The 12155-nt window shown below is 38.6% G+C and overlaps 1 protein-coding gene across 7 annotated transcripts in view; it reads right to left on the reverse strand.

The window, feature by feature from the left end:
* Nucleotides 1-12155, reverse strand: part of GSAP (gamma-secretase activating protein) — a 205123-nt gene that overhangs the window by 29436 nt on the left and 163532 nt on the right. For all 7 annotated transcript variants that reach the window (XR_008420570.1, XM_053898187.1, XM_053898188.1 and 4 more), the window contains 6 exons: nt 11416-11493; nt 7836-7928; nt 7485-7702; nt 5178-5247; nt 4539-4621; nt 1278-1331 (listed from right to left, as the gene is read on the reverse strand). Coding sequence is in view for 6 of the 7 variants with exons in the window: in XM_053898187.1 (XP_053754162.1) it covers nt 1278-1331; nt 4539-4621; nt 5178-5247; nt 7485-7702; nt 7836-7928; nt 11416-11493 (596 nt within the window). In the remaining variant the exon portion in view is untranslated. The remainder of the gene's footprint in view (nt 1-1277; nt 1332-4538; nt 4622-5177; nt 5248-7484; nt 7703-7835; nt 7929-11415; nt 11494-12155) is intronic.

Genomic DNA, 12155 nt, shown 5'->3' on the forward strand with positions numbered 1-12155 from the left:
CAGTTGATATGTTAGGACCTGTAGAGTTGTGGGTGACACTGGTTTCTTTTTAAAATTTTCCATTGTGTGGTTTATTGTGTGTCCACTAAACACATTATGGGTTTGGTAGGACTAGTGATAAAAGCAGAAAAGAAATGAAAGGAGAGAGGGTCTTAAGAACCTTTTAAGCTATTAATCAAACCTTTCTTTCCCCTCCATCTTCCTCCCTTTGTCGAGCTTCCCAGTGGTCTCAGGCTGTGGCCGAGAACCATCACTTGTTGGTCTCCTTGAAGGACCCTTCTTAGGACCAAAACCCAGAACCACTACACCTGTCCCCATTGGCCCTCTCTCACTCTCAGGGCATCACCGTAACCTCAGATCTCATGGCTTTCCCCCCAGCTGCCCAGGCCTGGCCTGCCCTTCATGAACCCACAAGAATCAAGTGTAAATGAAAGGGCACAGCACAGTGAGCTGCCTGCTGGCAAAACTTGAGATTTCCCACTACACACCAAACTACAATTAACAGGAAGCAATGCCAAAAACAACAAAAGAGCTTCAAGAATACTGCTAAAATACTCTCCAGTTTTTAACTACATACACATTCTTTTCTGCTCACCTCACCCCATTCTCCCTATTGTACTCAGAAACTCTTCTGAAACCACCAAACTGCAGAAAGACACTAATAGCTACCACTTCGTGGCAGGAAGGGGGTGTGCAGAAGCTTCACAGAGACCACATACAGAGCCACTACAGATCTCTTTTGAGAAACAGAAAAGCGGTTCTTAGAACCAGAAGGAAATTAGATAATCCCAGTCCAGGTTACTTAATGGTGTGTGTGTGTGTGTGTGTGTGTGTGTGTGTGTGTGTGTGTACGCGCGCACATATGATAAGGAGGTGGGAGCACAAATGAAGTAAAGAAACAGCTACAGCTACCAGGTCCTCCAAGGACAGTTTACAAGAAAGAACTCCTCCAGTGTGAACTGATTTGAGGTGCGGTGGAAAGGACCGGTTCTATACGGTTTCCGTTGAGCCCTGTAATTCTCTATCTTCAGAAAACTGCCCTCTCCGAAGAGTATTCTTAAGAATTGCCATAATATCACTATCAGTGACTACTCAACCCCTTAGAATGGATTTTCTAGAGAACTAACCCCTACCCACATCCTCCCCCAACAGCTTACAAGCCCCCCTGGGAACCACCTTAATACTTGGGGCAGCAGGGACAGGACTCCAGTTGGGCGTAGAGACCAGCAAGGAAGCCGTGCACAGCCGTGGTCTCGCCTCTGCCTATCAGGACTTACCTTCATGAAAGGCAACGCGATCTCTTCTGTCACAAGGGTTATTCCAGGAATTTCCTATCGTGGGGAAAAAACATACACACAACTGCTAAACCTATCAACCACCACAAGCTTGAGCCTTCAGGAAGTGTTTTCTGCACAGACAGAAGCTGCGGGCAGCTCCCAGTTTGCTAACCTCCACTTTAAATAAACCTTGGGGTTTATAAATAACAGTGAACACAGCCCATCTTTTGCCTCGGGAAGGGAAATGTTCTTCAAAGTTATGATTACAATAGATGACAGGGTTTCTGAAGGAAAGGAGAAGACTATTAGGAATACAGAGTAAATAGTTTAATATTTACACATTCCCATTTAAGAACAAATTAGGCAAATTACATCTGCACCATGAAGTGTAATAATCAGGGGGACATGTTCCTTCTTTTTTTTTATTGCTTTTTCGTCCCTCTTCTTCTCTTTTGCTTAAATGTATTACATTATAGTTAGCCCCTGCCTCACTAGGAGGAACCAAGATTAATGGGGTTCTTTTTTGACTTTAGCAGAAGATTTTTCTTTACCTCATCCTCCACCATAATTTCAGAAATAAAAAAATCTCCATGAAGAGTTTATACAGCAGTATCACCATGACAAATATGAAAGATATACAATTCACACCTGGAAGACCAAATTATAACATTCTGCTACCTAGTGAGCATTAAAACAAAAATTTCAGGGCACCTGGGTGGCTCAGTTGGTTAAGTATCTGACTTTGGCTCAGGTCATGATCTCACGGTTTGTGAGTTCGAGCCCCGTGTCGGGCTCTGTGTTGACAGCTTGAAGCCTGCTTGGGATTCTCTGTCTCCCCCTCTCTCTGCCCCTTTCCAGCTCACGCTTTGTCTCTCTCAATCTCTCTCTCAAAAATAAACATTAAAAAAATTAAACAAAAATTTCAATAAAAATATAAACTTCCAGGATTGCCTTTCATTCAGTTATTTTGGAAGTGTGTTTCTATAATAATTATGTAGGTTAGACTCTCAACTAGTGAATTCACCTTTTATTTTCTAAAAAAAAAAATGATATACTAGAAATTAATTTAGAAGGTGTTATGTAGAAATAAAATCTGGTATTTATTTAAAACTTAAATGTCCTGGATTTTTACTGACCTACAACATTCCTGTGGAAAGGGGCATCATAGCAATGGAGAAATAAATTTCCAGAATATTCAAGCAACTGAGTTGTCTGCTATGACCACTGAAAGCCAGTGATAAGAATATATTTTGTGTTTCACTTATCACTACTCAGTAGAGAAGACACTTTAAAAAAGCATTAAAATTTTACTACAGGTTTAGGTTATAAATGGCATCTTAAAATAGGTAGAACAAGGATAATTGTTTGCAAAGCACAATTCAGGATTATCTATGTATAAGAGCATCGTATGTTCTAGTAACTTAAATCCAATTCAGTTATTTACAGAAATAATCTGTCTCCATACAGATGCATGAAATTAATATCTCCTACTGTGGCAACTGTTTATTAAGGTGTAGGATTAAGAGCATTTGCAGATTAGAAAAAGCAAAAGTAAATGATTTACATCAGTGCTAAAGATATGCATACACTTAGAAATTTAGGATTAGAAGAGACCTTTAAGGCGACCTGCTCTAACCACTGGAAGTTTAGGGCAATGTGGAAAACGCTAAAACAAGCTCAGTAGATGGTGATTACAACTGGGGGTTTTTTACACTGTACTGCTCACAGGACTTGCTGCCATCATTCTATGTGTCTACAAGAGCTCCTCTGCCCCCACAAAGTCATGAGAAATGCAAAGGTGAAGAATTGCCTGTCAAGATGAGCCTGTCATGGGTCATCCAATGAACACATGCTCCATCCTTAAACACAACTCTGGGAATTAGAGGGGTTCCCGGTCCCCACCTGTCAGACACTGAACACAAGAGGATGACAGGGTTGGGTGGAGGGGAAAGGAGGCAGAGACGTGTATTTCCTGACTCCCTGTGGTTTAACCTGCACACTTCCTGCTGCATCACTTACAGTCTGCATGTCTATTGACAAGGGTTCTCAAAGGAAACAGTGAGGGCCTGGTGAAGGAACAAGCTCATCTTTTCTTTGTTTTTCTACAGTGAGGCAGGAAAATTTAATAACTCTTTACAGTAAAAGATGGAAGGGCCTTTAGGAAAACACTACCACTGTGCATACAGAAAATTTAGGAATGAATCAAACACACCTGATTATATTTAGATAGTCTAAATACAAAATGGGCAAGTATCACAATTTATGCCAGTACTTATTTTCCTATGTCTGTGTTACCTAAAGTAAATTTATTTTTCTAAATGCCTTTTTGATACAAACCACTGCCTTGAGACTAAGCATATAGTTCTAACATCTAAATACGAAAGAAGAAACCTTTTTCAGGGGCAGCCTATACATGGTTTTTGCTTTAAAAAAAAAATGTTCATTTATTTTTGAGAGAGAGAGAGAGACAGAGCACAAGCCGGGGAGGGGCAGAGACAGAGGGAGACACAGAATCCGAACAAGGCTCCAGGCTCTGAGCTGTCAGCACAGAGCCCCATGTGGGGCTCGAATTCATGGACCGTGAGATCATGACCTGAGACGAAGTCGAAGTCAGACACTTAACCGACTGAGCCATCCAGGCACCCCATGGTTTTTGCTTTCTGATCCAACAAAAACTCAGTTTACTGCCCCATGTTTAGGGGAAAAGAAACAATATTTTATCTCAGCACTTCCCAGCTGAAAAGTAGAGAGGAAGGACAAAGAGGAAGAAAAGGTTGAATGGAGTGAATTTTCTCAGGATTACTAACTTCTACTGATCTTGAAGCTCTACACTTATTACAAATTGTCCTTATGAGGCTGGGAAGAGGTCTTAGTAAATCTACTTAGTAAACAGAGCAGCTTACAAACAATAGCATTGGCCCAGCCCTTCCTCATTAATAAAAACCTAAGAAATATTTTAATCCACCCTAGTTGCTAAAAAAAATTAAAATACCATTTGAAGATGACAGAGGCTTAATTCTTAGTAGTAAGAAGAGTAACACATATTCTATACCTTCACCTTCAATTCCATTTTATATAAATACTTTGGCTAACAGCAAGTATTTACTATTATTTTTCTGCCAGAAAACTCCAACTCAGATCCTTATCAGTCAAAAGACAAATGAAATCACAGCCATGGTTACTGTGACAGGGATGTCCTACAAATGACCCATGACGGTGAATCAATTTTAATTACATAAAGAACACAAAGGGTTAACTTACTGTATTCCAAGTGAGCACTGAGGAATATGGCAAAAGTTTATCCATGTTACTGGTTTCTGGACATATGCTCCAATATGAAGAAGCTGAACAGATTTGTGAAAGGAAAGGAAAAAAAAAAAGACATGGTTTAATAAGAATAAGGCAGTAGACACTGTCATTCACCACAACAAGCAAACCCAAAAGTGTTTTTATTGCCTTATCCTTACCCTGGAAAGCCTAGCTATTATGGTTTCACTTTCACTAAATGTTCAGGTTCTGCTCTTTACAAGGAGAATAATAATAATAAAACTTATTTGGTACTTCTATCTATCCCAGTGATGTTATACCACTTCACATGGAACTAGCCAACACAAAACGGAACTAAGAAAGTTACATCTCACAGGGGAGAAAAAAATCACTAATAAGGTTATAGAATGAAGATCATATATCCTATCAGTCTCTGAATGGCTGCAACTTCTCACAGACCATAAGAGAATGAAATTTAATTAGCTGCTGACTGAAATAGAGTTAAAAAAAAAAAACAAAAAAAAACAGCTCCTAACCAACATTTTGACAGATTGAGCCATTATCAATTTACTGTTCTCCCTCCAGTAAAAGGGTCAAGGATTCAACTTAATATGCACCATCAGCAACACCTACCAATTATAAATTCCTGAATGAGGTCAAATGAATGGCAGGCAGAGATATTCTCAGAAATCCACTGAATAATCTTTAAGAAGTGAGAAGACAATTCTGTTAGTATTTACATCTGCACCCTGCGCCCACCACCAAAGAAGTACAAAATATATGCAAATCTTTGGGGCGCCTGGGTGGCTCAGCAACTTTGGCTCAGGTCATGATCTCGTGGTTCATGAGTTTGAGCCCGCATCAGGCTCTCTGCTGTCAGCACAGAGCCTGTTTCAGATCCTCTGTTTCCCTCTCTCTGCCCCTCCTTGCTTGCTCTCTCTCAAAAATAAACATTAAAAAAGGATATATATGTGTGTATACATATATATATATATATATATATATGTATACACACATATGCATATACATACATATATACATACATATATATACACACATATATACACATATATATACATACATATATACACATATATATACATACATATATATACATATATATACACACATATATACATATATATATGAATCTTTTAAAATTCTCTATTTTGGTACTGCCAAAGAACACACTCCTACGTTCTCTTCAAGACACATAATGCAAGACTGTGGCTTAAGTAGTATTATAAATCAGGTCCATTTTACACATCTTTTTTACTAAATGTCCTTGGTTGGAATCCAAGTAAGGCTTCTTCGACCCCATGTTTGTTTTTGCTAGGGTACATCTCATTACAGCGAAATACCAGTGTGAAGGGCTGTGAGATACAGGAGAAAATCAAACCAAACCACACCACTAAGCTTGGAAGCAGCAGACCTGGGTTTGAATCCAGCTAAGCCATCAGTGTGAACATTGTCACACCATCTAACCTTTGTGAGCATCACTATATGGTCCTCCCAAGGGCATGCTGCATCAACAACTCCCTCAGTCTCCACAACCATCCTTTCCTGCTGGAGGACTGAAACTCCTTGTTCCCAGCCTTCCAGTGAAAGGATACTATCAGGCTTACCTAGCCACAGAGCACTCTCACGTTTCTGCTCCTACCAATAAGTTGCTGTTTTTATTTCCAAACGCATTCATGCTAGTTACACTTATTTTCACAATTAGGTAATTTAATAAAATATTACCATAGATGAGTGAAATATGGATGCAAAAAGAGTGTTGTTTGGTCAATAAGAGTTGAATGCTTTGTGGGGTTTTTTTTAATGTTTATTTATTTTGAGAGAGAGACAGCAAGAGAGAGCGAGCATGCATGCATGAACAAACAGGGGAGGAGCAGAGAGAAGGGGAGAGAGAGAATCCCAAGCAAGGTCCACGCCCTGTGCAGAGCCCCATGCAGGGCTCCATCTCATGACCTTGAGACCATGACCTGAGCCAAAATCAAGAGTCAGATGCTCAATGGACTGAGCCTCCCACGCCATCCCAAAAGTTGAATGCTTTGGAAAGACTCAAAGGCATGTCTAAAACACTTACTAAAAAAAAATTAGGTATGAGATAACTAGAAAGGATTAGAAAAAAATGGCCCAATATACACAGATTGTTTTGAAAGATCTTCAAAAACTTGCCCTCCTTAGATTAAAAAAAGAAAAAGAAAGTAAGGTTAAAAAAAAAAAGGGGAAAAAAAAAGCAAGAAGTAACAGGAAGTCAGAGACAACACATTACTAGCGGTTTTATGTAAGAAAAATAATTGTGAACTCTAACCACTAATATACAAAGAAAGGGTCTTAGTCTACCTCAAAAGACAGGTGAATAAGTGCACATTTTTTTGGTTTAGGTTAAAATGTTTCAGACATCTTTTCTTCAATTACCCAACAACCTGTTGGTCCCAGTCAAGTCTAAATGGGCAGGGGGGGTTCTCCCAACTTCAAAGGATAGCTGTACAATTAAATGACAAAGTGTGTGAAAGTCCTTCTTCAATTATATCATGCAGTGTAAATATATGCTATCTTTATTACAATATGATAAATATATGCCATCAGATTTAGTTGTTTTGACACTATATATCATATAGAGACCAGGAGGAAAAGTAGATATTTGAGAAACTATTTACTGTTCACTGAGCACTTTCTTGGAATGTTACTGATATAGCTACCATTTTTCACAGTATGGAAAAGAGAGTAGTCAAAAGAACAGACATGCTCACAGTCTGAGGTGTATTTGGGGGGTCTATAAAAAAGCACAAGAAAAGATATTCAAGTTAGGATGGAAACCATAAACTTCAATTAATTGTTACAAACAAAAATGACTTCCATCCATTTCAACCACAAATATATACAGTTGGTGTTGTCCATTTGCCAGTTTTTAAACTTAAGCTACATAACCACCTTGGCTTCCAGGAACCGGCGGTCTCCACCACAGGAGAGCACACAGTGCAACACGGCCATCTTCTCACAGTCTAGCCGAGCGTTCCATAGGAACTGTAATAAATATGACTGGTTGAGGAGTGCCCTATAGAGCTTTCCAGAACACCAATCCAGTACCAGGGACCCTGACAGTGACTGTAAAGGACTATGAGGTAGCATATCAACAACTTCGCTGTTTCCTGGTCAAAAAACAAAAAACAAAAATTACATCAGCAAATAAAAGAAACTCTTCTCACCCAAATGTAAATGTTGCCAAGACAAACCCAAATGGATCATGTTAGTGAATGAAAAATTACAGCCATATCACCATACCTGTCAGAAACAAACTGTGGCAGATTAGGTCTGGATGTTGAATGTTAAGTAGATGAAAAAAATGACCAGGTAAGTAAACAGCCAAGTAATAGTCTGTAGAAGAGAAAGATTTATGTTATCTGCATGTGGCAAGAGCTACATAGGCAAAGATAAAGCCCAGAAGTTCACAGTAGCCCTCTTTGTGCCTCTTAAAAACACAAACGTTTTGACCAGTATAATAATAAGCTGTCTTATATCAGTACATTTCATCTCACTAGCCAGATCTCATTTATTTCTACCTGTGGCTAATTTTCTTCATACATTTAGTCACGGTTATCTTAATTGACATCTGTAATTCCGTTTCTAAGTGAATTGTGGCTTTATATGAACCTAAATGACCTCTGAAAACAAATTAGAAAAAAAAAATCAAGCAAGATGAATTCTTCCTTTATCTGATAGTCTGGGAACGGCTTAAAATGGGAATTTCCTTCCTAGTTTCTGCCAGCTTGGGGATGCTCTAAAATTTAGTTTCCTGTGTTTGCCCACTCATTGTCATCATCACTATCATTATCGTCATTTTGTTTAGAGAAACTTTAAATTGATATTCATCAAAACAATCTCTGCAGGCATTCTGATGCTTTGTGAAATATTAATACATTTCCTTGCATAGCTAACTGCTGAGAATTCACACCTTCACAGTCCCTGCATTAGATAATTTTGTACCAAGAACATTTGTACACAGATTGAAGCAAGGTATAAAAATAGGTTTCTGGGGAATGGGAAGGTGGAAGTAGCCCTTGCCAATAATTTTTCTAGGACCTTAGAAAAACAGAAAAATTCATGCAATAGCAGTGAATTTCACATAGAAGACACATTTAGATTTTAAGTGAGCCAGCTGGACTCTTTTTTTTTTTTCCCTAAGAAGCAAAAAAAAAAAAAAAAAAAAAAAATCATTTGCATAGAAGGCATTCAGTGGAAAGGAAGGGAAAGAGGATGTAAAACTTGAATGATTTGACTTAGAAGTGCCCTCTCAGTCACAGGGGATTAAGTGATGTTCAAGTCTATAGCACAAATGGTTGCAATAATGTTCTTATTATGGTAACATTTAAGTAGAAAGACACAAATAATGATATAGTAGCATACAGTGGAAAGGGTCTAGGCATCAAATGATCTAAGTTAACTCCTAGTTGTAGCATTTAACCAGTTAATTAGGGTGGTAATTTTGTCCCTGGGAGACAAGGCATTTGGAAATATGTCAGGGTGTTTTGAGTTGTCCCAGTCATTGGCGTGGTAGGGAGTAAAGGTTATTAAATCGCTCTACGTGCAGGACACTCTCACACAAAAAGTATTGTTTCATCAAAAATATCAACAGTACCTGTGGTAGGCCAAATGTTGACCCCCAAAGATGTTCAGGTGCTAATCCCAGAGCCTGTGAATATGTTACCTTAAGTGATAAAAGGCACCTTGCAGATGGGATCAAGGATCTTGAAATGGGGAGAGTATACTGGAACATCCAAGTGGACCCAATGGAACCACAAATGTGTTCACAGGAGGGAGGCAGAGGGAGACCAGACTACAGAGAAAATCATGTGAGGATGAAAGAGATGGGAGTCATGTCGGTCACAAGTCAAGAAATGCTGGCCTCAAGATGCTGCGGGAGGCCAAGGATGAATTCTTCTCCAGAATCTCCAGAAGGAACCATTTCTACCTACACTTTGGCTTAGCCCCTCAAGACTCCAGATTTTAGAATTTTGACTTCCAGATCCCTAAGACAACATTTATGTTGTTTTAAGCCCTAAATTTGTGATAATTTGTTATAGCAGCCATAAGAAACTAACACAGTGCCCCTGACATGAGACACTAAAAGAAGACTGGGTGCACATCTCAGCCTTTCTGAGCCTCACTTTCATTATCTGTAAAATGGGGATAACATCACCAAACAGAATTTTAAGGATCAAGATAATTTAAATAACAAACTTAGCATATAGTATTCATTTTTCAAAATGATAGCTTTTTATTTACCAATGTATCTTTCTTATATAGAGGTGTTTGGGATTTATAGAAAACGTCCCAAAACCCAATCCTTTAGTATTTTAATCAATATAAGCCCCCTTTTAATAGGGTAGCAATCAGGAAAATTGCATGCAATTTATAGGAAAAAATACATCACTCACAAAGCAATACTGTTGTCATAAAAATTACTCCTGGAATAGTTTTAATCCTGGGTATAATTTTGTGCCTATGAGATAAAATGTGTTTAAGAAGGAAAGATAACTTATGTAAGATGGCCTATTTTTACAAAGCTCTAGTATTTCTGCTGGCTCCACGGTCTGAAGACCATAGATTAAATCATGCCTGCCCTTTTTTAAAGTCACTCTCTGGGGAAAAAAAGGAAGGTTACCTTTGACCTCACAAAATGCTAAGGTTATTTTTAGTGGAAAGTTTCCCCTATCACTCTTAGATGGGATGTTGATGTAGCATTCGCTACTTGATAATAATCAAGTCTCAGACCAAGGAAACCTTATATTTATCTCTCTTACCACAGGAAGCAGTAGAATCAGGCCTCTCTAAAGTAATTTCCCACAGGTTCAAAGCTCATGTTAACATTTGCCACATACTAGCCCACTCAGCCTTAGATACCTCACCAATAGTATCATTCAAAAGAAAAATATTTTTATGTACTTTCTTATCATTTTCATTCTCATTTTGCCAAGTTCCCTCACATCACACCTTCCTAAGCCTTTGTCATGACAGTAGAAGGACTGGGGAACAGGAATAGGGGAATACATCAAAGAATCATGTGCTCTAAAGCTGAAGCTTTTCTTTTTAAATATTGTCATGTCCCTTGGGTAGGCAAGCAATACTTCTGTTATTTAGTTCTGTGCTAACCTGTTTGTGACCCTCACCCCAAATGACATGCAAAAGCAGCTTTCAGGAGGTTGGTACAATAAACTCCTTCTTTATTTTCTTCATTATAGATTCCATTAATACGTTCCAACCTAACACTCAAGTTCCCTTACCATATTTACTCAATGAAAATCAACACATTCAAGCTGATCCGTAAATCATTTACAGCTTGGAAGGCTCTAGCAACAGGAAATGGACGATTATTCAAAGACCTTTGTCCTCTCTACAATCAATAATGAAACTGAGGCTCAGAAGGGCTGAGATGTGTGCCCAGGCTTCTTTCCTACTAAAAACACAGGAAAGCTCACAGCCTGTGTTCTCTAAAAAGGGAGATGCATCCCCCCCCCCCCCAAAAAAAAAGCTGATCTGGATGGGGGGACACAAATACGTCCATTAGGGTTGGTCTATAAGCCTTGAAAAAGACATAGGTCAGGAAAAAATATATTATAAAAATATTAACTAACTTAATACAGTTGACTATTGAACAACAGACAAATTACGGGTGCTAATGTGTCCAGAGAAAACCTTCCCCTATCAGGTTTCAGAGAGGTCAGTGATTGTCCTCACAATCCGAGTCCTGAAGAGGTAGGAGAAAATGGGGTGCACAGATGAGAAAATGAGATATAAAAGGCTGAGTATCACATGTACTAGAAAGGAGTGTCAGAGCAGAGAGACCCATCTCCCTCTCACTCACCAAGGTTGAGAAAAGTAAGGCCCTTTGTCACATGTGAGTCAACACTCCCAAGAGCAGCAGTGAAGGTCTTGCCGTGCCCTGTGGGTAGAGAACAGGAAACCAAGAAAAGAATGGTAAGAAACAAAGAGCCGGAATCCCACCCAAGGCTATTACTCTATGTGATACTCTCAACATTTAGGAGCTGTGAAACTGACAAAGCATGTGTCTGACTTCTGGATTTCGTGGTTCCCCATCATTCTCCAAAAACCAGCAGAGAAAATGGATCACAAGTGCAATCACCATCTAGTACTTGTTCTGGGCTTGGAGTATAATATTAGACTTTATAAGATGGGTTGTGCTCAGATAGAAGGATCTGAAGCATTTTGTTGTAATGTTTATCACTTAACATTTATCATAAACAGTCAACACATATATGTTATGTGTATTCTACATTGTACTCTAACAGCAAAGAAAAAATATTAAGAAAAATTGTAAGGAAGAGAAAATACATTTATAGAACTCTACTGTGTTTATCGAAAAAGCCCTGCATGTAAGTGGATCTGTGCACTTCAAATCCACGTTGTTCAAGGGTTAACTGTATTCATCATTAATGAATTTATTCAGGAAACATGTATTATATAGGTATAAAGGTATAGAATGTACTGATAAAATTCATTACAAGGTAATAAGTCTTTAAAATTTATCTAACTTGCTACCATTTGGAAAAAGTGATTATGTAAAAGTAAAAAAAAAATAAGAAT

The sequence above is a fragment of the Panthera pardus genome, unplaced genomic scaffold (genome assembly GCF_024362965.1).
Source record: "Panthera pardus isolate Hobbes unplaced genomic scaffold, ASM2436296v1 HiC_scaffold_8, whole genome shotgun sequence".
Lineage (NCBI taxonomy): Eukaryota > Metazoa > Chordata > Mammalia > Carnivora > Felidae > Panthera > Panthera pardus.